The 25,336-nt window shown below is 43.8% G+C and overlaps 1 protein-coding gene across 1 annotated transcript in view; it reads left to right on the forward strand.

The window, feature by feature from the left end:
- Positions 1-25,336, forward strand: part of HK1 (hexokinase 1) — a 157,399-nt gene that overhangs the window by 39,391 nt on the left and 92,672 nt on the right. The window contains exons 2-3 of the mRNA XM_058298948.2: positions 5,861-5,954; positions 12,171-12,215. Coding sequence (XP_058154931.1) covers positions 5,928-5,954; positions 12,171-12,215 — 72 coding nt within the window. The 5' untranslated portion in view covers positions 5,861-5,927. The remainder of the gene's footprint in view (positions 1-5,860; positions 5,955-12,170; positions 12,216-25,336) is intronic.

Here is a 25,336-nt window from a genome sequence, read left to right on the forward strand (position 1 = left end):
GCTATGATGTGGACCATTGACTACGGGGTGCAGTGATGTTCAGAGATGTACTTACCGGGTGCAATGGATGTGTCACGATGATGGGAGAGAGTGTTGCTGTGGGGGGAGTGGGGGGTGGGGGCGGTGGGGTTGATTGGGACCTCATATTTGTTGAATGTAATTTTTAAAAATAAATAAATAATTAAAAAAATAAATAAAAAACAAAATAATAAGTGCTGGAGAGGATGTGGAGAAATAGGAACATTTCTTCACTGTTGGTGGGATTGTAAAATGGTGCAGTCTCTGTGGAAGACAGTTTGGTGGTTCCTCAGGAAGTTAAATAAAGAACTACCATATGATCCAGCAATCCCTCTACTAGGAATATATCCAGAAGAACTAAAAACTGTGACAGGAACAGACATCTGTACACTAATGTTCATAGTGGTATTATTCACAATTGCCGAAGGATGGAAGCAAACCAAGTGTCCATCAACCCATGAACTAATAAGCAAAATGTGGTATATACATATTATGGAATATTATGCTGCAGTAAAAAAATGAATTTAGGACACATGATAACATAGGTGAATCTTGAAGACATTATGCTAAGTGAGGTAAGCCAGAAACAAAAGGAACAAAAGGACAAATACATGTAAATAAATGGTACCATTAATATGAACTAAATACAAAGAATAAACGCAAGGAGTTAAAACCTAGAGTGTAGGTTATTAGAAAATAAGACGTGGACCCAGAAGGACTACTGATGCTTATTATATATGGAGTTTTAATTAACATTACTGTATAAGTGTGGAAATGTACAGAGTTGATGATAACACATTATAGTGAGTAGCAGCTAGATGGAAAGGGTAGTCTAGAGATGTAAATGTCAGTTGATAGAAAGCTAGAGAATAATCTAGGAACTGAATAACACAGTGAACACAGAGGTGGATGAGCATTTTGATTGATGATACAGATACAAGAGAGTCCTTCTGTGAGCTCGAGCAAATGTATGTCATTATTGTAAGGTGGTGGGAATGTGGAGAAGCATGGGAAAAATACAATTTGTGAGGCTTGTGGACCGTGGTTAACAATGATACTGTAATATTCATGCATCTATGCTAAAGATGTACTGTGTTGATAATGGGAGGGGATATGGGAAAAATGTGCCAAGTGTACATAATGGACCATGGTTGTTGGTAATAGCCTGATGGTATTATCACATAATCTGTAACAAATGCTCCACCGCAATGTGGTGTGTTGATGAAGAGGTGTTGTATGGGAGTTCTGCACATGTGCATGATTGTTTTGTAAGTTCACAACTTCTGTAATAAAAATATATTTTAAAAAATAATAGGGTGGGTTGGGGGGAAAATACACCAAATGTAGGATATGGACTATAGTTAATAGTAAGATTTTGATGATATTCTTTTATAATTTGTAACAAATGTCTCATAACAATGCAAGGTGGTGGTGTTGGGTTGCTGTACCGGACCCCTGTAAGATGCTATGCATGTTTGTTTTGTAAGTTCACAACTTTTACTATACACTTATTGTTTATGTATGTTCATGTGTGAATGACATACTTCAAAAAAATTAACCCCTGCCCAAAAAATGCACCAATAAAAAAAAAAAAAAAGAATAGCCTGGGGGACAGATGTAGCTCAAGTGGTTGAGCACCTTCTTCCCATGCATTAGGTTCTGGGTTCAATCCCTAGTACCTTCTTAAAAAAAAGGTCTATAAAAGTTATAAGGTGAGATTTAAAAAGACATGCAAATAAAAGTTCTGATATTGTCTTCCCTTACCCCAGCAACTTGTCTTGTGTTCTCTCCCTGTAGAATCACTACTTTAAATCACCACTGAATAGGCTGTGCCTTCTGTTACAAGCCATTTGTGGTTATTAGTAAAAACCCTTTCTGTTTTGAATTTCAGTAAATTTGCTAATCAATCAACAATAGTAATATCTAACTAAATATAGAGTACTTACTAAATGCCACACACTATTTTAAGTGCTCTTAAAATAGTATAAATGCCTTATAATAGCGTATGACTCTATTACTATTATATCCCCATTTTACAGTTGAGGAAACTGAATTCAGGCAGGATAAGTAGCTAATAAGTGGCTGAGTAGAGCTTTAAACCAAGCAGCCTGGCTCTAGCGCCCACCCACTTAACCTCAAGGCTGAGTTCAACACTTACTCTGTGCCTAGCACTGCTCCAGGGTGTGGTCAGTGGTAGTGGAAAGAAATACAATCCCTGTATCTTCAGAGCTTATATTCTAATTAGGGGTGGGGTGGGGGCAATAAGCAGGTAAAGAAATAAGACAATTTACAATATTATAAATGCTGTCAAGAATACATAACAGACAAGCTCTATGTCTCCTCTCTTACAGAAACCGTTGGGGTGAAGAAATTAAGTATGAGCCTTAAACCAAATTTGGTTTACATGCAAATGCCTTTGAGCCAGGTCAGGGAAAGTTAGGGATGACAAGTATCCATCCTGCCAAAAAAATTCTGGTGGATTTCACCAACACCTGAGCTGTTGTGGTTCACTGACTGCATGCCCAGCATCACACCAGTATTGAAAAGCATGGACTCTTGACTTCTCCTCTTAGAGCTGAAATGGTCTTAAACGATGGGATGACAAAACTTCCATGAATTTGACTTACGATACCTGACATTTATTGATCAGGGACCCATGACTTAGCCTTTTGGTATGAATTATAAAATCTCTATTCAATCTAACAAAAATGATGAGGTTGGCATGTAAGAGGCTGTGTCAAGGCTTTTGCATGGGTCATACTTCAATTTTTGGCAGTGACCTTTTGTTAGTATGGCAGTTTTAATTTATTATTATAAATAATAACATGAATATATGCATAGCCCCTGGCCCCAGGCTCTTGTGTTTCAGTATCCATGGAGAAACCATGCTTGGGCATCTTATATTCATGACTAGGTAGTTATTCCCAGGCTCCAGGTCCCGTTGGAGTGTATACGTTCTCAATCTATGCAAACTCTACAATCAACATGGCACACCCCATCCAAAGCCTGGTTGTCTAGGAGTATCCTTTCCCTGTCCCCTTACTGCCTTGTGAGACTGGGAACATGATATGAATCCCACCAGGACCTAACCCCACGTTGCATTTACTTCCAGCTTCTGGCTCCTCCCTGTGGCTTCTCTTTCCATCTGACTTTCCTTCTGCCTATAAAGGACTCCAGTAATCCAGATTTAGTTGGACCATATCTTAACTGAAGTAATATCTTTTTTTTAAAAAGATCTATTATTTATGTTATGTATCTATCCTCCCCTTGTTGTTTGTGCTCTCTGTCTGCTCTGTGTCCATTTGTTGACCGCTTCTCTTCTTTTTAGGAGGCACCAGGAACTGAACCTGGGACCTCCCATGTGGGAGGGAGGTGCTCATTGGCTTGAGCCACCTCCGCTCCTTGCTTGTTTTGTCTCTTTTTGTGTTTCCTCATGTTTTTTTGTTGTGTCATCTTATTGTGTCAGCTCACTGTGCCAGCCCACCATGCCAGCTTGCTGTCTTGCTTGTCTTCTTTAGGAGGCACTGGGAATAGACTTGGGAACTCCTGTGTGGTAGGCAGACACCCAAATTCTTGAGCCACATTCACTTCCCTGAAGTAACATCTTGAAGAGATCCTTTTTACAGTGGATCCACGCCCACCAGAAAGTGGGCAAGACCAAGAGTGTGTCCAAACTGGAGTGCACAACTCAAATCCCATACCCTCTTTGTGAATGAATACCCTGAACTTTTCAATCTTTCTGATGCACCAGCAGAAAGTCGTCCTCCCACACCCCTGTCTTTCTCTTTAGAGCATGTTTTCCTGACAGTGAATCTCCTAATGTTATCATCTTTTTCAATCTGGATAGGCTGAGCATTTCCCAAGTCATCAAGTCCTGGTTCCTTTTTGCTTAACAGTTCTTCCCTCAATTTATCACTTTCCTCTGCATTCAGGCCTCACCTTCAACTCTTTGCTCATCAACCAAACACTTAATTTCTGCTTTCCGTATAAACTATAGGACACAAGTCAATTAAGCAAACTGCTACTATTTGACAAGGTTCCCCTTTCCTCCAGTTTCCAAAAACATGTTCCTCATTTCCTTCTGAGCCCTCACTGGCAGAATCCTTATAACATCCATATTTATACCTACAGCCTATGCAAGACAATCTAGCCTTTATAATGCACCTCAGAGTTCTCCTAATCTGTGCCCATTGCCTAATTCCAAGACCATTTGTACATTTTTAGGTAAGCTCTACAGCAGTACCCCACTTTCAGGTGCCAAAATCTGCTTTAGTTGTCTATGGCTGCTATAACAAAATCACCACAGACTGGTGGCTTAAAACAACACAGATTTATTCTCTTATGTTTCTGGAAGCCAGAAGTCTGAAATCACTGGGCTGAAAGCACTGTGTCAGGAGGATCATGTTCCCTCCAGAAGTTCTAGGGGAGAATCTATTTCCTGCCCTTTTCCAGCTCCTAGAGCTGCATTCTGTGGCTTGTGGACCTTTCCTCTATCTTCAAAGCCAACAGCATAGCATCTTCAAATCTCCCCTTGCTTCTATCATCACTTCATTTTCTGCCTTTATCAAATCTTCCTCTGTCTCCCTCTAATAAGTACTTTTGTAATTGCATTTAGAACCCACCCAGGTAATCCAAGCTAACCTCCTCATCTCAAAATCTTTATCGTAATCACATCTGCAAAGTCTCTTTTGTAATATAAAGTAACATCACAGGTTCCAGGGATTTAGGAACCTTCATCATTTTGGGGGGCCATTCTTTGGCCAACCACAGGGACAAAAGAAGGATATGTCCCTGCGTACATTAGTAGGGTTCCTGTGCTTGTCATGAGTTTCTTAATGAGACCCTGCCACCCTCTGCCCCACCTGTAGCAAAGGCTTTGGTTGGCACCTCACATTGCCCCCAGCACTTACCACTTGTGATAAATAATTTCGTGTGTCAGCTTGGCTAGGTGATGATGTCCAGTTGTTTGGCCAAGCAAGCACTAGCCTGATGGTGCTGTGACGGTATTTAGCAGATGTCATTAATCAGTTGATTGCATCCATAGCTGATTGCCCATACAATCCACACAGGAGATAGCCCTCAGCAATGAGGGGAGTTTCCTCATCCAATCAGATGGACTTCTGATAATTTCAGGAGTCAGAAAGAATTTTTTCAGCCAGTAGGCTTCTCCTGGGAAATTCATCTTCATCTTCATCACAGTTTCCAGCTTGCAGAGCCCTACAGAGTTTGGATGTGCCTGATTTCACAATCACCATTTTCAAAATTTCCAGCTTGCAACTTACCCTACAGAATTCAGACTTGCCAATCCCACATGTAGCCAATTCCTATACTAAATCTCTCTTTATATATCCTGTTCAGTTCTAGTTCTCTAGAGAACTCTGACTATATACCACCTTTGATTTAAGCATCTAAATTTTAGCATCTCCTCCCTCCCTTCCTTCCTTCCTTTCTGGCTGATAAATGCCTCCTCTTCTTTCTGGTTTAGCAGAGGCCATCCCTTCTCCCTACTCTTCCTAAGGGTAGGGAGGCAGCCAGCATTCGGCCCCAGGAGGGCTTTCTGGAACCCCAGGACCCAGAGCCATGTTGCACGAGGTTAAAGAGCAGGTGGGTGATGAAGAGATGACCAACAATGATGCCTTTAAACATCTTGGCTGTGATGGTCAGGAGGAAGGATGTTTGCAGTTATGGTCTTTTACTTGGGGTTACAATCCTTCTAGAAATGTGGGCCTGCGCTCTGCCCTCAGTCCCCAATGTCAGGATGTCTCGTTTCTCAATGGGAGAGGACAGGAATGAGGCTGACAAGACACTGAACTTGTGTCCTTTGAACTTTGCTTTTCTCCAGATATTCCAGATCCTGCTGCTGAGAGAAGAGAACAAGAAAGGCCCCAGCTCAGGAAGTGCCCCCCACCATGGGACAGACCTGTCAGCGTGGACATGTGAGTTCTCCCCAAGCTTGGCTCCAGCTTCTGAGGCAGTACCCTGCACCACAGCCTGCAAAGCCCACTCTCTCTGGCAGTGCGTTATGTCAAGGTCCACTTTATGAGAGAAAACTCCATCCAAGAGCACAGTAGTGGCATGATGCAGCAAGGCAGGAGCCCTACAGAGCCAGCCTCTACCTCTGGGGCCAGTTAATTCTCCCAAAGCCACGCGGGTCCTGACCCAAGGAGTCCAGGTGATCGAGTCCATGCCTCGTTCACGTCATCCCTCTGGCTAAACACTTTTCAGACCCTTACATTGTGAAGTCATGAAAGCGTGTTGAAAACAGGAACCTGGCTTGTCCTCCCTAAGGAGAGCCTTCTTTGGCCTGATTTTACATTGCCATGTAAAGACAGAAGTCTGTTCCTATCGCTTGCTTTTCCTCTGGATGTTGAAACAACCCCCTGGAAAACTTTTATAGGCCAAACGAGGTTCTGAGTAGCTGGCTCATTTAAAATCAATCTAGGCTGCAGGAATACAGCACAGAGCAGGAATCCAGTTTGGGAATTTGAGGTGGAGTTTAACCCCAGTGACAAACCCTGTGCGCCCGGGATGAGAGTCTTCTCAGCTCTCTCTGAGGCGTGTTTCGCGAATAATCTCCTCAGGTCAACCCCATGCGTGACAAATTAGTTCCCAATTAGCATCTGAAAGTAGAGACTAGCAGCCCAAAGAGCTGCTTTAGCCTGGAGGTGGGGGACCACTTTCCCTCAACCCTGCCTAGGGCAAGATTTGTTTAAAAACTGGTCATACGGACAATTACGGGACATTGTAGATCCCCCCAGGGCCCACTGGATGGAACGTGAGAGAGTCTGGGCTATGATGTGGACCATTGACTATGGGGTGCAGTGATGCTCAGAGATGAACTTACCAGGTGCAATGGATGTGTCATGATGATGGGAGAGAGTGTTGCTGTGGGGGGAGTGGGGGGCGGGGGCGGTGGGGTTGAATGGGACCTCATATTTTTCATAATGTAATTTAAAAAAATAAATAAATAAATAATTAAAAAAAAAAACTGGTCATAACAAAACAAAACAAAACAAAAACCCTTCCTCATCTCACAGGAAAGTCTGCTACAGCCCAGCCAGGATGTGGCCTTCCTACCTCACAGGGCTGTGAGCGGACTAAATTCCACCCTGTCTCTCAGGCCCTGCCCCTCAGCAGGCACCAGGCCTTGGAAGCTCTTGGTCTTGTTCTCATTTGCAGAGTCTGAGGTGCCTCCTTGACTTCTGGGACCGGGTGGAGGAGCGGAGGTCACTAAATACATGAATCTGAAAACTCATCTTGGCCCTTGGACCTCTGAGCCTCCTTCCTTGTTTTCTTAAGGAGGAGAAAAGGTTTTGTCTGCTTTGGGAAAGCAGAGGCACCTCAACCAGAGGTTTGTTTGGGATGTCATAACCAGCCCTCACGATCACCACCGGTCACCCCTGTGCTCCTGCCGGGCCTGGCTGGCCTCTGGCAGGAGGCCACCGAGAGCGAGATCGGAAGGCAGGCCCGGGGAGCAAGGCAGCCAGTGTCGCAGCCGCCCCACCACTGTAGGTGTGGGTGGGTGCTGGCAGCTGGGGTCCAGTGTCAGTCTGCGGGTGGAGGGCTGGCCCTCTGTGTCTCAGACCCAAGGTGGACACCTAGGACTTGGACATTGGCTTGAATCCCTGTCCCTTATGCCTCAAGTAGCCCAGGGTAAGTTGCCCTAAGCCTCTGTCAACAGTGACCATTACTGTAGTTGTTGCCATTTAATGAGCAATTACTCTGGGCCAGTCATTCAACTTTCCATGGTCTCCTTTACGTTCCCATTTTTCAGGGGAGGAAACCAAGGCTTAGAGAGGTTAAGTTACTTGCCCAAGGTTGCACAGCTGGTCAGTGACAGATCCAAGACATAAATTCTTATCTCTCTGACTCCAATCGTATGTTCTTTCTATGTCCATAGCAAACTCAGGGCTGAAGGTGATGTGTGCCACTGCAACCAAATCTTCCTAAGGACTGACATATTTTGAATTTTCCCCAGCTTAGAAACATCATGTTCTGGGTATTGAATCCCTTCTATTAGTCTAAAGAATGGCCAAACATCATGTGACCTGCTTAGTGTCTTTCTCCTCAGCCCCCAGGCTAGTCCAAGCTCCAGACGGCATTCTTTTGCTCTTCCCTTATTCTTTCTTTTTTTTTTAAGATTTGTTTTTTTATTTATTTCTCTCCCCTTCCCCCCCACCCTCCCAGTTGTCTGCTCTCTGTGACTATTGCTGTGTATTCTTCTGTGTCCACTTGTATTCTTTTCAGCAGTGCCGGGAATCTGTGTCTCTTTTTTTGTTTTGCCATCTTGCTGGTCAGCTCTCCGTGTGTGCAGGGCCACTCCTGGGCAGGCTGCACTTTTTTTGAGTGGGGCAGCTCTCCTTACGGGGCGTACTCCTTGCATGTGGGGCTCCCCTACGTGGGGGACACCCCCGTATGGCAGGGCACTCCTTGCGTGCCTCAGCCCTGCACACGGGCCAGCTCACCACATGGGTCAGGAGGCCCCGGGGTTTGAACCCTGGACCTCCCATGTGGTAGGCGATGCTCTATCAGTTGAGCCAAATCCGCTTTCCTCTTCCCCTATTCTTAATTCTCCTGTAGGCCTCTAAATGTCAGCAAGGCCGGCTTCACTAGAGCCCTTTCAGCCGGAAGTCTGCTCTCTTGAGTATATTGGAGGAAGGCCTGGACTCTGATTCTTGGGCATATGGAAAATTTGCTAGATTGTCCAGGTAATTCGGGCTATCTGAGGGGTGACTTTTCTGGCTTCCCTAGCCCTGGGACCATGATTTCTGTGGGGCACCTTTGATCTGGGACCTGCTCAGAAGAGGGCATGGCTTTTCAGTTCATAAACAGCAAACATTTATTAAGTGCCTACTCTATGCCAGATGCTGTTCAGCACAGGACAAGCTGTAAAGAAAGTTCCTGCCCTCTAAGGGGGATACATGGGTTACCCCTGATTCTTACAAGGCCTAGGGCCACATCTGTAGGCTGCGATGCAGCCTTCTGGGTATCTTAGTCTCCTTCCTTGTAAAGTGGGATTGCCTCATGTTCTGTCACTCCAGGCTCCATCCCTTGTTACCTGCCAAGAGTTGGGAGGGAGAAGGGGAACTAACATTTGTGCTGTGCTTTCTGGGTCCAGGAACTAAGGTAGGAGGGGCTTTATAGGTTGCTCTGTCAGATAAAGAACTGAAGAGAGGCCTAATTTCTGAGTTACAATTATCAGAGCCATTTGAAGCCCCTCGTTGGGGCCAATATACATGAGTTTGGGTCACATCTACTCTAGTCTGGCCCTCCCCAGAAAATCTGTCCCTAGCAGCCCAGGGATTGGTTGGGACCATCCCCCACCCCCACCTCTCACCCCTGCTTCCTAGGGGGAGGCAGAAGGACCAGATAGGCTCTAATTGAGCTGACTGGTCTCTCCTTTACTGGCAGAACTGATTTGACCTTCTCAAGCTCTAAAGCAGGTGAGCTGGCCACATGCGTGTCCCCAAATACTCATTTCTGGAGGTGTGACTTGAGTCCATGACCTGAGCATTTTTACTCCAACCCCTACCTAGCTCCTCGGCATGTGGTAACATTTACCATGCCTGTGATCCTCAAGTAGCCCTCTCTCTGTGCCCAATGACAGGTGAATCAGTCCCCAGCCTTCAGCCAGTGGTCCCAGCATGCCCTTTACACAAGAGATTGGCACTCACCTTCCCTGAGGTTCCAGCTTCAGCTCACCTCCGTAGGTCCAGACTACCTTCTCCCTCTAGAATTCCAGCAGGAAGGGAGCAAAGCATCGAAACAGGATGGCTTGCATTTGAATTTTGGGGATATTGGAAGAGGAAGGAAGACATCTCTGAGATGTGCCTTGTTATTCTGACTCCTACTTTTAATTATCCTTCTGTATCACTTAGCTTTTGCTGCATAATAAATCACCCAAGTACTTAATGGCTTTAAACAACTTTTTATTTGCCCAAAATTCTGTGAGTTGGCAATTGGGCTCAGGTGGGACGGCTCTTCTCTGTCCCATTACAATCAGCTGAGCTCACTGAAACATTTGCAGACAGCTCATGGTTTGTGGCTTCTCTCACATGTCTGGCAGGTGACTGGTTATAGGCAGGTGTGATGAAAATAACTGGACCATGTGTCAATCATCCTCCAGCAGACTAGCTAAGGCTCATTACATGTGGTGGCTGCAAGGATTCCAAAAGCAGGATGCAATTCCTCTGCTTGCATTATGCTGATATTGTCCTTTTGGCCAAAGCAAGTCACATGGCAAATCCCAGAGTCATTGTGGGACAAGGAAAATTATAATGGCTATTTTGCGCAAAAAATTTGCTACACCCTCTGTCAAAGGTGTAGTCAACCAAAGGGGTGCTGATGCAAAATACCAGAAATCTGTTGGCTTTTATAAAGAGTATTTATTCGGGGTAGAAGCTTACAGTTATCAGGCCATAAAGTAGAAGTTACTTCCCTCACCAAGTCTGTTGCCACGTTTTAGAGCAAGATGGCTGTCAATGTCTGCAGGGTTTAGGCTTCCTCTTCCTCTCAAGACTCTGTGGTCCCAGCTTCTTCCAATCTCAGCTGTAGGCTGGGATACCTCTTGTCTCTCTTCTGGGGCTTGTTTCTCTCTGGGCTCAGCTGCTCTGGTCTCTTCACAAGGTCAGCTGTAGACTAACAGGCTCATTTCTCTTCCAGGGGCCCCTGCCATGTGTATGGAGCCATCTCTGTTCCTCTTTGTTCTTCTCCTTCATGTTTACTTCCTGGGGCTCCAGCTCAAAACTCCAACTAATTCCCCTGCCATGTAGTTTTCTCTGTGAGTCCCTGCCCCCTTGGTGGGCAGGGATGATACATCCTACTAACATGGCCCAATCAAAACCTTAATCATAATTTAATCAAGTAAAAGTGAAACCTCTGAATCCAATACAATCTAATGTACCCAGAAGAACAGACCAATTTACAAACATAATCCAATACCTATTTTTGGAGTTCATAAATAATAAACTGCTACACCCTCCATAACCCTTCAGGCTGCCAACATGAAGAAAAATACTTCTTTGATTGGTAGCAGCTTCCAAAAAAACTAGTGAATAAAAGGAAGTTCTGAAAGGGCAGGATTCCGACTCATCCCCACCTAGACACCACCAAGAGCTGGTCAGTGCTTGATGGCCCCGTAGCTTCCCTGCTCATCTGGGAAGCATTGTTCCCTGTAATCTTGGCTCAGCAGGGATCGGACCCTTGTGCTTCTCTGGTGACCCTGCAGGCCTCTCCAGCTTTGCTCATTGATTGACACATCTGCCTTCTCTACTAGATGGTGGGTGTAGTAGTCAGCCAAAGGGGTGCTGATGCAAAATACCAGAACTCTGTTGCCTTTATAAAGGGTATTTATTTGGGATAGGAGCTTACAGATACCAGGCCGTAAAGCATAAGTTACTTCCCTCACCAAAGTCTATTTTCACGTGTTGGAGCAAGATGGCTGCCGATGTCTGCGAGGGTTCAGGCTTCCTGGGTTCTTCTCTTCTTGGGTCTTGCTTCTCTCTGGGTTCAGGGTTCCTCTTTTCCCAGGGCTTGCTTCTTCCTGGGCTCAGGGTTCCTCTCTTTCTGGGGCTTGCTTCTCTTTCCTCTGTGTGCTTACTTCCTGGGGCTCCAGCTTAAGGCTTCAGCATCAAACTCCAGCATCGAAACTCCAACATCAAATACCCTCAACTCTGTCCTTTGCCATGTCTTTTATGTGTGATTACTCAACATCCTGATGACATGGCCCAATCAAAGCCCTAATCATAACTTAATCATGCCCAGGGACGACCAGATTACAAACATAATCCAATATCTATCTTTGGAATTCATAACGATATCCAGCTGCTACAGTGGGCTCCCTGAGTACAGAGCCAGTGATGTTTTTCATCTTCAAATCTCCACCTTCTAGCACAGGGCCTGGCGCATTTGTAAGCACCTTGTAAGTGTTTATCAGAATAAATTGGCAAGTTGAACACTTCTGAGCTCTGCTGTGTTTCATTTATGAACTGCTGTGTTTATAATTTGTTTAGCCATTTCAAGGTTATTTGTTATTACTGTTGCTTTTGCACAGTGATTTGTTGGCTATAAGCTTTGGGATGTGTGAACACACATTGCTAAGACAACTTTGTAACACCTTGTCTTGTCTTGTCTTTCTTTAATGCCCATGGAAGTCTACAACAGGGAGCACAGTGTATCCCCCACTCACAGAAAGTAAGGTAAGAAACCTCAATAATCCTCTAATTTTTTTCTGTAGCATTTTCTGAGAGAGAGAGAGAGAGAGAGAGAGGGAGAGAGTGTGTTAATTCTCTTCGGGAATTCTGATAATTGTTTTAAACCAGCCAAACAATCCGGCAGTGAATTCTCTGGGTCGAGGAGAAGCATCCACCTCTCACCTGCTCCTGCCAGACCCTAGTCCATCTCCGAGGGCAGGTGCTTTCTGAGAGGGCCTGCTTTTTGTTACTAGGCCCCTTTCTTAGCCCTTTCCTAGAGGTGAGGTGCTAAGTTTTGGAGCTAAACCCAGGACCCTTCTGTCTTGAAGCTGCATGAAATACTGACTGTGGAAGAGACTCTGGGAGAAGGAATGGAAGCGTCTTTCCTCCAGTCCTTTCCAATGTGCAGAATCAGGCCTGCCAGGGATGTGATACTCATCTCATCTGCACTTGAACATGGATGGATTTCAAATCTTTGCTATTGACATATCCCACATGGCCCCAAATCAGGGTTTTCTGTGTTATTGTGATGATCATGCTCCCTCCCGTTTCCCAAGTAGGCCCCTTACTGTGTGCTTAAAATTGCAGTAGGGTGGATCTGAGATGGGTTGCTTCATGTGAAGGTGGTGAGGTGGAGTTCTTTAAGAGGCAACTTGTTAGGGAAGAAGTACAGTAACTGTTGATTTCTCCTGCCTCTGGGCCCATTACCTGGTCCCAGTTGAGTTCTGAGGCCCAGTCTGGACCACCTCTGCCTTGTTCTACATTCCACTGATTGAACAACTGTATTCTTGTTCTTTTGAAGTTGAGTAAGACTCAGTTCCCACAATGGATTTGTGGTTCAGAAGTGAAGCTCAATGTGCATACACACACATACATACACACACACAACAAGAGTGACGTGTGCCTTAAGAGCCAGGGAAGGGGGAAACGGACTTTGGCCGAGTGGTTAGGGCGTCCGTCTACCACATGGGAGGTCCGCGGTTCAAACCCCAGGCCTCCTTGACCCGTGTGCAGCTGGCCCATGCGCAGTGCTGATGCGCGCGGGGAGTGCTGCCCCACGCAGGTGTGTCCCCCGCGTAGGGGAGCCCCACGCACAAGGAGTGCACCCGTGAGGAGAGCCACCCAGCGCGAAGGAAAGTGCAGCCTGCCCAGGAATGGCGCCGCCCACACTTCCCAACGACAACAGAAGTGGACAAAGAAACGGACAAAGAAACAAGATGCAGCAAAAAGACACAGAAAACAGACAACCACTGGGGGAGGGGAGGGGAGGGGAGTTAAATAAAAAATAAATAAATAAATCTTAAAAAAAAAAAAAAAAGAGCCAGGGAAGGGAGTGATCAATGTTGCTTAGAAAGATAAGTCTGAATAGTGGACATTAGACTTGCAGAGAGTCTTGAAGCCGAAGAACAAATTTGCTGGTCCAGGAAGGGCATCCCAAGCAGAGAGCAGCAAGTGCAAAAGTAGAGCCCACTGTGGTGTGTGGAGAATTTGGGGGAGACTGGCTGGCAAGAAGCTGTTGGAGAAGGCAGGAGGTGAGGTTGGGAGGGGCTGAGACTGGATGACCCATTAAAGAATTCCTTCAATGGGGCTCAAAGGACCTTCCAGGCTAAGGAGTCATGTGATCAAATTGATTTTTATCATTGCAGTGGCGAGGAACATGAGCTGGAGGGAAACTTTGGACATTCAGGAGGCCAGAGATGCAGGCAGTGGGGCTAAGTATAGAGAGGCCTCCAGAGTCGGGGGTATCTAAGATGATCCACCTGGGAGCAGGAAGAAAGTATCATATCACAGTTCCCTTGTTACCAATTTTTAAAAGACAAAAATTGTCTTTTTTGTATAGTATAGACTAGTGGCCTTGCTTACTCAGCCTTTCAGACCATCATCTGTGTCACCCTGTATACGGCGTGTCTCCCAATGAGGAGGGGTTGACAGTGGCCCCCTCCTTTGTTTCCTGGGCCAATTTTAGTATTTTGTGAGGTATTAGAGTTTTATAACTATCTTGTTGAAGCAGTTTTATGGGTCATATTATCTAGCTTTAACTAGACTATCCTTCACAAAATAGACAAGTGGTTCACAAAAGATTACTGCAAAAAACACTGTGGATTGTGTTCTAATATTTTTTAGTGGAATCCTCAGGATTTCCTATATAAAAGAGCATGTAGAAATGAAGTCTGAATACTTCACAAAGAGAAAATGGGAGTGCTAATACTTTTCCTGATCCCTCATACAAGCTATTCATCAGCCACCTCGTAGGGTTAAAAGAAAACAAAGATCTAATCAGATCTAATAAGAAGTTAGTGAAAAAAAATTGGAAATTAGGAAGGCTATATAAATTCTGGCTTTACTTTCTGTATTAATGATGCACTAATTCCTATGTGTTGAGTTCCTTGAGATAATTAGCGTAAGGTACTATATGGCTACCACATTTTAAAATATTGTTTATTTCATCTTTCTCTTGTTTATTACTTTAATTTTCATTAAGGTATACCCTCCTAACGGTCAAATGCACAAAGCATAAATGTCAGCTCAATAAATGTTATCAGTGTATACTTCTGTGTAACCATAACCCAGATCAAGATATATAAAACATTTCCGTCACTCCCTAAACCCCCTCGTGCCCCTTTCTAGTTAATACTTCCCCATCCCCTGTCCTGAGGTTATCATTATTCTGACCTCTATCACCCTAGGTAAGTTTTCCTGTTCTTGAGTTTAATGTAAGTAAAACTTTTACGTGTGACCTTTTGTGCTGGGCTTCAATGATCTTATGCTGTTGCACGTATTCAGACTTCATTTCTACATGCTCTTTTATATAGGAAATCCTGGGGATTCCACTGAAAAATATTAGAACTATTAAACAAGTTCAGCAAGACTGCAGGATACAAAGTCAATATCCTCAAATCAATTGTATTTCTATACATTTGCAATGAACAATCCAAAAATGAAATTAAGAAAACAATTCCATTTACAATAGCATCAAAAAGAATACAATACTTAGGAATAAATTTAACAAAAGATGTACAAAACCTACACTCTCAAAAATACAAAACATGGCTGAAAGAAATTAAAAACAGAAATAAATTGGAAAGACATTCCATGTTCATGAATTGGAAGACAATATTGTTAAGATAGCAATACTTCCTGTATTAGTCAGCCAGAGGGGTGCTGATGCAAAGTACCAGAAATCTATTGGCTTTTATAAAGGGTATTTATTTGGGGGTAGAAGTTTACAGTCATCACAAGGCCCTAAAGAGTCCAACTCAAGGTTACTTAAGAGGTACTTTCTTACCCAAAGTCTGTTGCCACATGTTGATGCAAGATGGCAGGCGATGTTGGTGAGGGTTCAGCCTTCTTCTATCCTCTTAAGACTCCATGGGTCCAGCTTCTTCCAATCTCAGCTCTTTGGCATAAGGCTCATCTCCCTTCCCAGGGCTCATTTCTTTCTAGGCTTAGCTGCTCTGGTCTCTTCACAAGGGCAGCTGAAGACTATCAGGCTCATCTCTCTTCCTGGTGCTGCAGGATCCTGTCTAATGAACTGTATCTCTTCCTCTGTGTACTTCTTCTCTGTGGGTCTACTTTCTTGTGAGAGTCTGTTTTATCAGCCCACCAAGGGGTCAGGGACTCTATTTTGAGTCACACCTCTAATGAAGTGGTTGAATCAAAGCCCTAATCTTAGCATAATTTAATCAGACATCTCAACTGAATCTAATACAACCAAAGGGTTATCATGCCCAAAGGAAAAGACCAGTTTACAAACATAATCTTTCTTTTTGGAATTCATAAATAATCTCAAACTGCCACATTCCCCCAATTAACCTTAAAATGCAAAATAATCCCTATCAAAATGCTAGCTGTCTTCTTTGCAGAAATTGACAAACTGATCCTAAAATTCACATGGACTCAAACTAATCAAAATAATTTTTAAAGAACAAAAATGGAAAACACATACTTCTAATTTCAAAACTTACTGTAAAGGTATCCTAATCAAGAGAGTGTGGTACTGGCAAAAAGATAGACACATATATCAATGGAATAGAATTGAGTCTAGAAATAAACTTTCACATTTAGGACCAATGGATTTTTTTATTTAAAAAATTTTTATTGTAAAATATATACAACATAACATTTCCCATTTTAACCACTTTCAAGTGTACAATTCAGTGATATTAACTACATTCCCAATGTTTTGCTACTATCACCATCCATGACCAAAAGTTTTCCTTCACCCTAAACAGAAACTGTGTACCCACTAAGCATTAACTCTACTCCTGGACTCCGGGTAATCTGCAATCTCCTTTCTAGCTCTAAAAATTTGCATATTCTAGTTATTTTATATACGTTAAATCATTTGCTATTTTTCCCTTTGTGTCTGGTTTATTTCACTCCACATGATGTTTTCAAGGTTCATCCCTGTTGAAGCATGCACCAAAACTTCATTCTATTTTAGCTGCTGAATAATAATACATTTTAAACTCCATTTTTTTGTTGATGAGCACTGGACTTACTTCCAGTTTTTGGCTGTTGTGAATAATGCTACTGTGCATATTGGTACATATGATCAATTGATTTTTTTGACAAGAATGCCAGAACAAATCAACGGGGGAAATGAATAGGGCAAAGGATAGTCTTTTCAATAAATGGTGCTTAGACAGTTGGATATCCACATGCAAAAGAATGAAGATGGACCCCTCCCTCATACTATATATAAAATTACTTCAAAATGGATCGAAGTCCAAAATATAAGAGTTAAAATTATAAAACTCTTAGAGGAAAACATAGATGATCTTGGATTTGCCAATCATTTCTTAAATATGGCACAAAAACCATAAGAAACCAAGGAAAAAATAAATATCTTGGGCTTCATCAAAATTAAAATCTTTTGTGCCTCAAAGGACACTATTAAGGTGAATAAATGAGCCACACAGAATGGAAGGAAATATTTGCAAATCATATATCTGATAAAAGACTTGTATCTAGAATATATAATGAACTCTTACAATTCAATAAAAAAAGGTAAATAACTCAATTTAAAAATGGGTAAAGGACTATCTTTGCTGCCTCTACTGGGAGAATGGAGACCATTCTCAGCAAGCAAACTGTTGAGATTCCAGAAAATATCACAATAATGCACAGTTATTGTGAAAGTCCACGGAGGAATCCTGAGGAGGGATTTCTTTTTTTTTTAGATTTATTTATTTATTTATTTCTCTCCGCCCCCCCCCCATTGTCTGTTCTCTGTGTCTATTTGCTGCGTCTTCATTGTCCGCTTCTGCTGTTTTCAGCGGCGTGGGAATCTGTGTTTCTTTTTGTTGCGTCATCTTGTTTTGTCAGCTCTCCGTGTGTGCGGCGCCATTCCTGGGCAGGCTGCTTTTTCTTTCGCGCTGGGCGGCTCTCCTTACGGGCGCACTCCTTGCGCGTGGGGCTCCCCTACACGGGGGGCACCCCTGTGTGGCAGGGCACTCCTTGTGCATATCAGCACTGCGCATGGGCCAGCTCCACACAGGTCAAGGAGGCCCGGGGTTTGAACCTTGGACCTCCCATGTGGTAGACGGATGCCCTAGCCACTGGGCCAAGTCCGCCGCCTGAGGAGGGATTTCAATCGCATCCATGTAGAACTCAGTCTACTTGGGAAGAAAAGGAAGACGCGTTGGGTTGACAAATGGTGGGGAAATAGAGAGGACCTGGCTACAGCTGGCACTGTTGATTGTCCTGTGCAGAACACGGTCAAGGGTGTTACACTGCGCTTCCGTTATAAGATGGGGTCTGGGTGTGCTCACTTCCCATCAATGTCGTTTTTCCGGAGAGTGGGTTTCTGGTTGAAATCCAAAATTTCTTGTGTGAAAAATATATTCTTAGGGTTCCAGTGAGGAAAGGTGTTGCTTGTTTGTTATCTCAAGCCCAGAAAGATGAGTCAATTTTTGAAGGAAATGATATTGAACATGTATCAAATTCAGCAGCTTTGATTCAACAAGCCCCAACAGTTAAAAACAAGGATATAAAAAAAGTTTTGGATGGTACCTGTATTAGTCAGCCAAAGGGGTACTGAGACAAAATACCAGAAATTGGTTGACTTTTATTTATTTGGGGTAGGAACTTACAGATACCAGGCCATAAAGCATATGTTACTTCCCTCACCAAGTCTATTTCCACATGTTGGAGCAAGATAGCTGCTGACATCTGGCAGGGTTCAGGCTTCCTGGGTTCCTCACTTCCCGGGTCTTGCTTCTGTCCAGGCTCAGGGTTCCTCTCTTCCCAGGACTTGCTTCTCTTTCCTCTGTGAGTTTACTTCCCAGGGCTCCACCTTAAGATTCCAGCATCAAACTCCAATATCAAAACTCCAACATCAACTGATATGGCCCAATCAAAGCCCTAATAATAATTTAATCATGTCCAGGTACAGACCAGTCTACAAACATAATCCAGTATCTATTTTTGGAATTCATAACTACATCAAACTGCTACAGTATCTATGTCTCTTAAAAAAAAACAACAGTTCAGCAGGCTGATGAATAAGATCTAAGAATTGTGTGGCAGTAGAAACAAGGTGCAAGACCTATTTGTGATATTTTAAAGATGTGATAAATGCATGTTTAACTTAAAAAACAAACACAAAAAATGGGTAAAGGACCTGAATTGACATTTCTCCAAAGAAGATATATAAATGGCCAATAAGCAAATGAAAAGATGGTCAACATCTTTAGTCATCAGGAAAACGCAAATCAAAACCACAGTGAGATACTACTCCACCCCCACTAGGATGGCTATAATAAAAATTTAAAAATAAATAGATAACAGGATAATAACAAGTGTTGGTGAGGCTGTGGAGAAACTGGAACCCTTATAAACTGCTGGTGGTAATGTAATATGATATGGCTACTTTGGTAAACATCTACATCCATCTATTGCACTCCTACATATGTACCTAAGAGAAATGAAAGCATAAGCCCACACAAAAACCTGTATGTGGATGTTCATAGCAGTAGTATTTTTATGGAATGTTGTGTTTTTTTCAAGATTTATTTATTTATTTATTTCTCTCCCCTTTCCCCCCCACCCCGGTTGTCTGTTCTCTGTCTATTTGCTGAGTCTTCTTTGTCCGCTTCTGTTGTCAGTGGCACAGGAATCTGTGTTTCTTTTTGTTGCGTCATCTTGTTGTGTCAGCTCTCCGTGTGGGCAGTGCCATTCTTGGGCAGGCTACACCTTCTTTCGCACTGGGCGGCTCTCCTTACGGGGCGCACTCCTTGCACATGGGGCTCCCCTATGTGGGGACACCCCTTCGGGGCACAGCACTCTTTGCGCGCATCAGCACTGCGCATGGGCCAGCTGCACACGGGTCAAGGAGGCCCAGGGTTTGACCCGCAGACCTCCCATGTGGTAGACGGACACCCTAACCACTGGGCCAGGTCCACCGCCAACAGTAGTATTTTTAATAGCCAAAAAGTAGATACAAACCAAATGTCTATCACCTAAATATTGGATAAATAAAATGTGGGATATTCATACAATGAAATATTATTTGACAATAAAAGGAATTAACTTGGTTAGTACAATGCTTCACTATGTGTTCATCGACTGTAACAAATGGATCACACCAACAAAAAATGTTAGTATGGGTGTGGGAGGGTGAGGGGTGGGGTATATGGGTATTCCCTATATATATTTTTTCGAAGATTTATTTATTTATCCATCCCCCCACTCCCTCATTTTCTGCTCTCTGTGTCCATTTGCTGTGCTTTCTTCTGTGTCTGCTTGTCTTCTCTTTAGGCGGCTCTGGAAACCGATCCTGGGACCTTCCGGAGTGGGAGAGAGGGGATCATTCTCTTGAGCTACCTCAGCTCCCTGGTCTGCTGCATCTCTTATTGTCTCTCCTCTGTGTCTCTTTTTGTTGCATCTTCTTGCTCTGCCAGCTCTCTGCTCAGGCCAGCTTGCCTTCACCAGGAGACCCTGGGAATAGAACTTTGGACCTCCCATATACTGGACGGGAGCTCAATCACTTGAGCCACTTCTGCTTCCTAATCCCATGTATATGTATATCTAAAGGAATATTTCTCCATTTATTTCAATGTTCTTTCATTTTTCCTCCTCCCCCTCCCCCTGCCCTGCTGTTTTTTTTTTTGCTATCTGTGTCCATTCACTGTGTGATTCTCTGTATCTGTTTCTCTTTCTGTCTTCTCTTGTTTTTCTTCTCTAGGATTTACTGGGATTTGATCCTGGGGACCTCTGATGTGGAAAGAGGTTCCCTGTCATTTGCACCACCTCAGTTCCTGGTTTCTGTTGTGCCTCACCTTGACTCTCCCCTTTGTCTCTCTTTTGTTGCATCATCATCTTGCTGCATCATCATCTTGCTGCGTCATCATGCTGTGTGACTCACTTAAGCAGGCACTGACTGGCTCACCGCACAGCACTCAGGCACTCAGCTCGTCATGCGGGCATGTTTTCTCTTTTCTTTTTTACTAGGAGACCGCAGTGATCACACCCGAGTCCTCCCATATGGTAGGCAGAAGTCCAATCACTTGAGCCACACCCTCTTCCCTCCCCTATATATATTTTTTTGGTCTTTATTTATTTTTTTAATGTGGCATTCAAAAAATATGAGGTTCCCATATACCCCCCATTCCCCTCCCTATATTTTTGATATAACATTTATGTAATCTAAACCTTCTTTAAAAATAATAATAATAAAGGAATGAAGTTCTGATGCATGCTACATCTCTTATGTGATGTTAAATGAAAAAAGCCAGTCACAAAAGGCCACATATTGTATGATTTCATTTGCATGACATGTCCACAATAGGCAAATCTATAGACATGGAAAGGAGATTAGTGGTTTTATGGGCCTGGGATAGGATGGCAGGATTGAGAGGTAAAGGCTAAAGAGTCCAGGGTTTCTTTTTGGGGTGATGAAATGTTCTAAAATTGATTCCAGTGATGTCCTCACAACTCTGTGACTGTACTAAAAACCACTGAATTTTTCATCTTAAATGGGTGAATTTTATGGTATGTGGACTATATCTCAGTAAAGCTGCTACCAAAAAAAAGGAAAAGAAAAAAGTAGTTCATTTCTTTCTATTGTTGAGAAGTATTCCATTGTAGGAATATAAAAACATTTGTTTATCCATTCATCTGATAATGGGCATTTGGGTTATTTCCATTTTGATTATTACAAATAAAACTGCTAGGAACGTTTGTATACAAATCCTTATATGGACATATGCTTTCATTTCTCTTGGGTAAATACCTAGGAGTAGAACTGCAGGTCTTAGGGTAGGTGTGTATTTAACTTTTTTTTTTTTAAAGAAACAACTGTTTCCAAATTAGTTATATTATTTTATACTACAATCTATCCAATCCATTTTATGTTTGTTTTATGCCTATTTTATGTGTTTTATCATATACATAATGTGTTAGTGCAGCAGTATGCATTGATAGTTATAAGTAAATAAAACTATTATTTTTTTAATAGTTTTTTAAAAAAGATTTATTTATTTATTTTTCTCCCCTTCCCTCCCACCCCCCCTCTCTGGTTGTCTGTTTTCTGTGTCTATTTGCTGCGTCTTCTTCTTTGTCCGCTTCTGTTGTTGTCAGTGGCATGGGAATCTGTGTTTTCTTTTTTGTTGCGTCATCTTGTTGTGTCAGCTCTCCGTGTGGGCGGCACCATTCTTGGGGAGGCTGCACTTTCTATCGCGCTGGGCGGCTCTCCTTATGGGGCGCACTCCTTGCACGTGGCACTCCCCTACGCGGGGGACACTCCTGCGTGGCAGGGCACTCCTTGCGCGCATCAGCACTGTGCATGGGCCAGCTGCACACGGGCCAAGGAGGCCCGGGGTTTGAATTGCGGAACTCCCATGTGGTAGATGGACGCCCTAACCACTGGGCCAAGTCCGCTTCCCAAAACTATATATTATTGAGATACATAATCAAAACAGTTTTACTGGGGAGTGGATGTAGCTCAAGTGGTTGAGCACCTACTTCCCATGTACGAGGTCCCAAGTTCGATTCCTGGTACCTCCAAAAAACAAAAACAAAACATTTTTACTGATAGGTGTTCATGATCCAACAAATTTTGTAGCCTGGGGATAGGGGAGAGTTGATACTGATAAGGGTTTTGTTCTAGGAGAAGGAATATGGAGAGAGAATGGATTCAAGTGAGTTCTTAGATGTGGTTTGATTGTGGGGTTTTTTGTTGTTGTTGTTTTTGTTCTTGAGACACATTAGTAGGTAGAATTGATAGGGTTTGGTGACAGACTAGTTAGGGGGCATGTGGAAGAAGAAGGAGCTCAAAGATGACACCCAGACTTCTAGCTAAGGTGATGGGATGATTCTGCCTGGAACATCCTTTTCCTGGTCATTGGCATGGCACACTCCCTCACTTCATTCTGGTTTCTGCTCAAATGTCACCTCCTCAGGGAGGCCTTGGCTGTCTATCCTATCTAAAACAATACTCCCATCCTCTATGTGTTCAGCCTGTGTGTCAGGAAGGGTGAGATTAGGCCAGTTTAACCTATGTATCAGGGTTGGATTTGGCTGGCAGTAATAGAAAACTCCAAGAGAACAGTTGGGTAAGCACGTCAAATTTTTATTTTTCTCCCAAGTTCCAGAAATCTGGAAGCAGTCAGTGCGGGGCTGATATGGGGCACCGTGGTGACAGGAACCCAGGCTGTTTTATTTTGTTGCTTTGTTTTGTGTGGCGCCCATTCCCAAGGTCATCTCATAATCCAAGATGGCGGCTGAGTCTCCCGGCAGTATAGCTGTGTTTCAGCCAGCAGGAAGGAGGGAGGAGGAATAGCAAAGAAGGCGGAAAGGGTTCACAGGAAGCACGTCTTCAGGAAGGCTCCTGGAAGCTGCCAAGAAACACTTTCACTTCCATCTTCTTGGCCAGCAATGGTCACATGGCCACATTGAGCTACAGGGGATACTGGGAAATGCAGTCTTTATTCTGGGGGAATCCGAATTCAGCCAAAGATTGGAGCTTTTATAAATTAAGACAACGGTGAAGTGGATATTATGGGATATATCTGTCAGCAACACCCTGCTTATTTTTCCTCCTAGCACCTGACCTAATGTATATTTATCCGTGATTTGTTTACTGCCCGTCCTCTCCCTCCCAGAAGGTGGTCAGGGACTCTGTCTTGGTCACCACCACATTTATAGTATGGAGAGAAGCCCTAGGGAAGATTAGGTGCTTCCCAAATATTTGCTGAGCGAATCAATGATGAGGTGTAGAATCCAGAAAAAAAAAAGATTAAGAAGAAAATCACTGATGGGAGACATTGAATTTCTGGTGCCGGTGAGACATCTAGGAGTTGATGTTTATATGCAGTTGGAAATATGGGTCTGCAGCTTGGGAGTGAGGTTGGGGCTAGAGATCTTGACAAGGACGAGTCTTTGGGAGGACAGTTTGGAACGGACTCGGAGCAGACAACGAGAGAGAAGGGCACACTCAGCCACCCAATTCAGCAGGATCAACTGAAGCCAGATGCCCCTACCCCACCCCGCTGGGAGGGGAAACTGCTTTCTACAACCCCCTCTGCCTTGCTGCTTGGCTTGAGAATGTCCCTTTATGGGAGACTGGAGAGCCGGGACCCACTTGTCATGCTTTATAAATCTATCCAAGGCTTTATTGGGTCCACCAGGGGGAAAGTTCCCAGTCAGGTCCTTGAACCTACCTGTGACTGAAGTTTCACTGGATCAGGGGGAAATAAGAGAAATAAGGACATTATGGTAAAATGACTACTGTACCTTGTTGGAGTGGCAGAGTGAACTGGTGTATAAGAGCACAGACTGGAGGCAGACAGTAACCATGTGTCCTCGAGAATGTTGCTTCCCTGTGACTCCGTTTTCTCATCTATTAAACAGGATATTAATAGTATCGACCCCAGTGGACTGGCTGTTCTGAGGATGAAACAAGTTAGTACAAGTGAAGACCTTAGAACAATACCTGGTATATAGCAAGAGCTACTTAAACACTAGCTTTATTACTAAAAATCCATGTATTTAGTTTAAAAAAAGTCCATTATTTTGAGGTTATGTCCTTTTTACTTCTATGGGTTAAAATATCTTTTTCCTTTAGGAAACTATGGTGATAGAAGATAGAAATTATAATTTTAAAAAATATCTTTTCTTGGCAAAAGAGAAAATCAGTACCTAAATTTTGTTTGTTGATTTATATACAAACCCAGAAATCCCACAGCTAGAGCCCTTGCCCAGGTGTTTGTTGACTGTGGCCTCTCTGTGTGAGCTTTTTCCCTCTATATTTGGGTGCCAATTCTAGGGGGCAGGATTGGGGATCTTTTGTTGGCCTGCGAAGGCAGTTGTGTGCGGGCACTGGAGAGAACTATCCCCGGGAAACTCTGGTCACCCCGGGAAACTCAGGGTGACCACAAGGGTGATTTGAGATTGCTCTCCTTCAACAGAGATAAGGGTTTCCTTTGGGCAAGGAGACTTCCAGAGATAAGGAGCAGGTCTGAGGCCTTGGGCAGGCCTCGACAGTCTGGTTAACCCTTCCTCCTCCAGGCCGCCATTCTTTCTGCGGGAAGGAGGCTTGTCAGCGCCACAGGCAACAGAGTGAGGGTGGAATGTAGAGCGGAGCCTCCTTAGGACAGAGGTTGAGAAAGAGGTCTGTGGTGGCCAGGACCTCTGGGGACCATGGTGAACAGATGAGGGGTGGGCAAGGGGCAGGCAGACAGGCAGAGGCTCTAATGGTTCCTGAGAGAACAGAGCAAAAGAGGCACCCAGGGTGCAAGATTTAAATGGCACAGCTCCTGCCCCACCCTAGTCCCCACTCTAGTACCTGAGGCCTATTTCTTATAATCTCCAGGCTTCTGGCGTTTAAAATGTAAATACTTTCAGGGCCAATCAGCAGAGTAAAGTAGGGAAGAGGGCAAGCCAGGTGGGGCCGGGCCGCCCAGAGAGCAGAGGCTGTTGATGGTTGCCACGTGGTAACCCGGGTTCTCCTGTAGCTAGATCTTAGAGGCCAGAAACCTGGATTTACAAATGAAATACCCTAATTTTGAATTGTTGGCTCGAATCTATCAAACACCATGTGAGCCAAATAAGGTATGTTACAGGCCACAGTTTAGCCTGACGGTTGCCTGTTTACAACTTCTGTTACGATGTTGCTGGAAAGTGGA

Source organism: Dasypus novemcinctus, chromosome 6 (genome assembly GCF_030445035.2).
Source record: "Dasypus novemcinctus isolate mDasNov1 chromosome 6, mDasNov1.1.hap2, whole genome shotgun sequence".
NCBI lineage: Eukaryota > Metazoa > Chordata > Mammalia > Cingulata > Dasypodidae > Dasypus > Dasypus novemcinctus.